The sequence below is a fragment of the Ascaphus truei genome, unplaced genomic scaffold (genome assembly GCF_040206685.1).
Source record: "Ascaphus truei isolate aAscTru1 unplaced genomic scaffold, aAscTru1.hap1 HAP1_SCAFFOLD_2439, whole genome shotgun sequence".
In the NCBI taxonomy this organism is placed as follows: domain Eukaryota; kingdom Metazoa; phylum Chordata; class Amphibia; order Anura; family Ascaphidae; genus Ascaphus; species Ascaphus truei.
Window position 1 is genome coordinate 17,296 of NW_027455365.1, and position 4,191 is coordinate 21,486.

Sequence of the window (4,191 nt, forward strand, 5' to 3'; positions counted from 1 at the left end):
CACCACAATTTCCAACAATAAAAATAAAGCAGATGTAGTCATATTTGTGATGTCCAAAAAGGTACTCCGACCATTTATTAGTATACAAGAAGACAAGCAATAGAACAACATTTCCGGGTAAAAATAATTAAACCTTTTTCAGGTGTATAGAGATCAAACGTGCAAGATCAGTGTTTTAATACAGGTATACATTTCCCACAATCCAGTTCTAATATGTACAGCAAATGTTAATTATCTGATGTCATTAATCACATCCCTTTAAGTGACGCCAATCATTTCAAATTCCAAACTGTATTAGCCCTCTTGCTTTTGGAGTGCATTGCACAGGTCCGCTCCATTTTCTCCTATGTTCGGTGACCTATTGTTCAGTATGTCAGTATTGCTGTGAGGCTTCAGATGTCCTGTCTGTGTACTGATAGGAAGTGCAGCCAGCTCCAACAGCAGCTGTGTGACGTCACTGTAATGGCTGCACAGTGCAGAGAGACTCTGATCAGGGGCACATGTGTATCCACAGGGACTATTTAAACCTCCTTGGATGGACATTATGATTAAGCCTGATGAAGGGGCCAGTAGGCCTTGAAACGTTGCTCTATTGTGCACATACTAACAGTGTGTGTCTGCTAACATTTCCTATCCTTGTGTGTCCTGATCTTTTCTGTGTTGCTGCTTTTTTTTTATACATTAAAGAAAAACTTGGTGAGACAAAAAAGCAAAATGTACAGTATGTCCTTAATTATTATTTTTGAGTGGTGATCCAGTTTGGGTTTTGTACAGTTATATGCATCTTGCGGTGTGGATGCAGCATCATAGCTCATCTTGCTGAATTGTGTTAGACAGGATGAGTGCTAATTCATTCTATTTTTGTATGTAATTCATTTCAAACATCAGTAGACTTGCTAATATGTTATGTTACTACTATATAATGGCTATCTTAGTCAAAGTAGCATCACAATCATAATTTGTATCAATTATATAAAAACAATCAAATTATCAAATTATCTTTTTGCATTCAGACCTAAATGTTTCAGGTGACACGAATTGCTAATTTGTTTTCAGTGTTGGTTAGAATAGTAAATCTATATATACCTAGTATCCGTATAATCAGGGGATATAAGTCAATATTATCCAGAAACAATATTATGAAAATTAAATAGACAGCCCCTCACCCCCATATTTATGACATCATATCTTGGTCACATTATATGAAATCCACCCAAGATGAGAGATACCAATGAAAAGCTTAACAACGAATGCTGAATAGTTTTGTCACCACGCAGGTGGCAAACACCCCTGGCACTAAACGTGTTAATAACAGAGTGTTCATTTGGACAATTCTAACATTATGTACAGAGTTTAAAATTCTTAATTAAGTTCCCCCTAATGCAAAATTAAAGTACATTATACTAACCCTAAAATGAAATAGATCAAAATTGTTTTACTTTAGTATTAAGTATATTTTGATTCCTTTATGTCATAACTTTCTTTGGAGTATATTAGATGTATATAAGAAGACGCCAACCACAATTTGTTATTTTTTTGTGGTTAAATGGGCTTTAGTGTTCAGCTCAGGTCTCATTAGGATAATATAGCACTTGGGAATGAAGATACAGCACAGAAGTCCTGCACTGGAAGCCAGGATGGCAAATACCTCCACGGCCACCATGTATTTGCCTTTGGTGCTCAGATATGCTGGGATAAAGGAGACCCAAACACTGCAGAACACCAGCATGCTGAAGGTGATATACTGAGCTTCATTGAAAGTGTCTGGTAATTTCCTTGCTAGGAATGCAACAATAAATCTTAAGAAAGCCAAAAGTCCCATATAACAGAGGGCGAAATAGAATATAGTGACCGAGCCTTCATTACACTGTAATATCATCTTCCCAACTTCTGATTTGGTGTCATAGTCTGGAAATGGCGGAGAGTGAATTAGCCACACAATGCAAATCACAACCTCACCCAGTGAGCAGAGGAGGACAAGACAGCTGGATACTCTGGTGCCCACCCACCTCCTCAATTTGCTGTCGGGTTTCATAGCATTAAAGGCGATGACAACTGTGATGGTTTTTGACAGAACACAAGACACAGCAACTGTAAAAATAATCCCAAAAGTCACTTGTCGTAGCAGGCAGGTCACCTTCACAGGACGACCGATGAAAAGCAGAGAACAGAGAAAACACAGCACAAGAGAGATAAGAAGGATGTAGCTGAGGTTCTGGTTATTGGCTCTTACAACTGGAGTGTCCTTGTGTTTGATAAAGATCCCCAGCACTGCAGCAGCGACAGCAGAAAAGAAAACAGCAAGGGCTGCAATACCGCCACCTAGTGGTTCCTCGTAGGAGAGGAAATCTATAATTCTTGGGATACAAGTATCTCTCCTTATATTAGGCCAGTGATCCTCAGGGCACTTCAAACAGTTTTCCATATCTGACAAGAGAAAATAATTACAAATATTTATAACATTACATTTTATGGAAACATTTCAAACTGTTTGCGTTGCATTAGCATCCATACCTCAGCATTACTAACGTGGTATCATTAAACATAAGAATCGACAAAGGTCTGAGAACAGGTATCTATACTCAATAAGCAAAAATACACAACATGATATTAGCCTCAAGCTTTCATCCCCAATGAACAAAAAAGAGCCTGCCAAGGAACCAACTGATGAGGTTGATGTATATAGGGGCTAATTCTAGTAGCCTTGATAAGTTCGCTGCTACATCGCAAGGTTTGGCATGTTTCCGCTGAATGGTTTGTCAGTTGAGTTATCACGGTATTCAGAAAGCTCCGTGACTACTCTCAAACCATGAGGCAGGAAAATTCCAGAACCGTGCGGTCAGCAGCGATAAGATCGCAAGCCTCACTCAAAATTCTCCCTAGTGCGATCTGGCCAGCCGCCTCTCCCAGTACATATAGTTACATAGTAAATGAGGTTGAAAAAAGACATACGCCCATCAAGTTCAACCTATGCTAAATTTAGACAACAGATACTTTATCCTATATCTATACTTACATATTGATCCAGAGTAAGGCAAACAAAAAACCCCATAAAGGGGAAAAATTAATTCCTTCCTGACTCCAAGAATTGGCAATCGGATTAATCCCTGGATCAACATCTTTCCCATGTATACTTATTTGGTATATCCCTGTATACCTTCCCCATCTAAAAAGATGTCCAACCTTTTTTTGAACAAATCTATTGTATCTGCCATCACAGTCTCCATGGGTAATGAATTCCACATTTTAACTGCCCTTACTGTAAATAACCCTTTCCTTTGTTGCTGGTGAAATTTCCTTTCCTCCAACCTTAAGGGATGGCCCGAGTCCTTTGAACTGCCCGTGGGATGAATAGTTCTTTTGAAAGCTCCTTGTATTGTCCCTGAATATATTTGTATATAGTTATTATATCCCCTCTTAGACGCCTCTTTTCTTATGTAAATACATCTAATTTAGCTAGCCTCTCCTCATAAGTTAGAATGTCCATCCCCTTTATTAATATGGTGGCTCTTCGCTGCACTCTCTCTAGTTTCATAATGTCTTTTCTTAGGATTGGTGCCCCAAATTGTACTCCATATTCAAGGTGTGGTCTTACTAATGCTGTGTAAAGGGGCATAATTATGTTTACTTCCCTTCCATCCATTGCCCGTTTGATGAAAGATAAGATCTTGTTTGCATTTGCAGCTACTGCATGACATTGGGCACTATTGCTAAGCCTGATGTCTACAAGCACTCCTAAATCCTTCTCCATCAAGGATTCCCCCAATATATTTCCATTTAATTTGTAAGTCGCCTTTTTATTCTTCTATCCCAAATGCATAACCTTACATTTATCTGTATTAAACCTCATCTGCCATTTACTGTACCTACCCATGTTTCCAGTCTCTCCAAGTCCTTCTGAAGAGAAATTACATCCTGCTCTGATTCTATTACCTTACACAATTTAGTATCATCAGCAAAGATGGAGACTTTGCTCTCGATCCCAACCTCAAGGTCATTAATAAACAAGTTAAAATGCAGGGGTCCCAGTACCGATCCTTGAGGTACTCCACTCACGACTTTAGGCCAACCTGAAAAAGTTCCATTTATGACAACACTCTGTTGTCCGTCCTTTAACCAGTTTTCAATCCAGGTGCATATATTATTACTGAGTCCAACTTTCTTTATTTTGTACACCAACCTCTTGTGTGA

General features: G+C 38.8%; 1 protein-coding gene across 1 annotated transcript; it reads right to left on the minus strand.

Moving 5' to 3' along the window:
• Window positions 1–1,092: 1,092 nt before the first annotated feature.
• On the minus strand, window positions 1,093–2,425 carry LOC142481061 (vomeronasal type-2 receptor 26-like). Its single transcript, XM_075582733.1, has one exon. The coding sequence runs from the start codon at window positions 2,423–2,425 to the stop codon at window positions 1,529–1,531; it is 897 nt and encodes a 298-aa protein (XP_075438848.1). The 3' UTR covers window positions 1,093–1,528.
• Between the last annotated feature and the right edge of the window lie 1,766 nt (window positions 2,426–4,191).

Excerpts from the sequence above, each read along its gene's own strand:
- LOC142481061 (XM_075582733.1), bottom strand. The coding sequence starts at position 2,425 with ATGGAAAACTGTTTGAAGTGCCCTGAGGATCACTGGCCTAATATAAGG.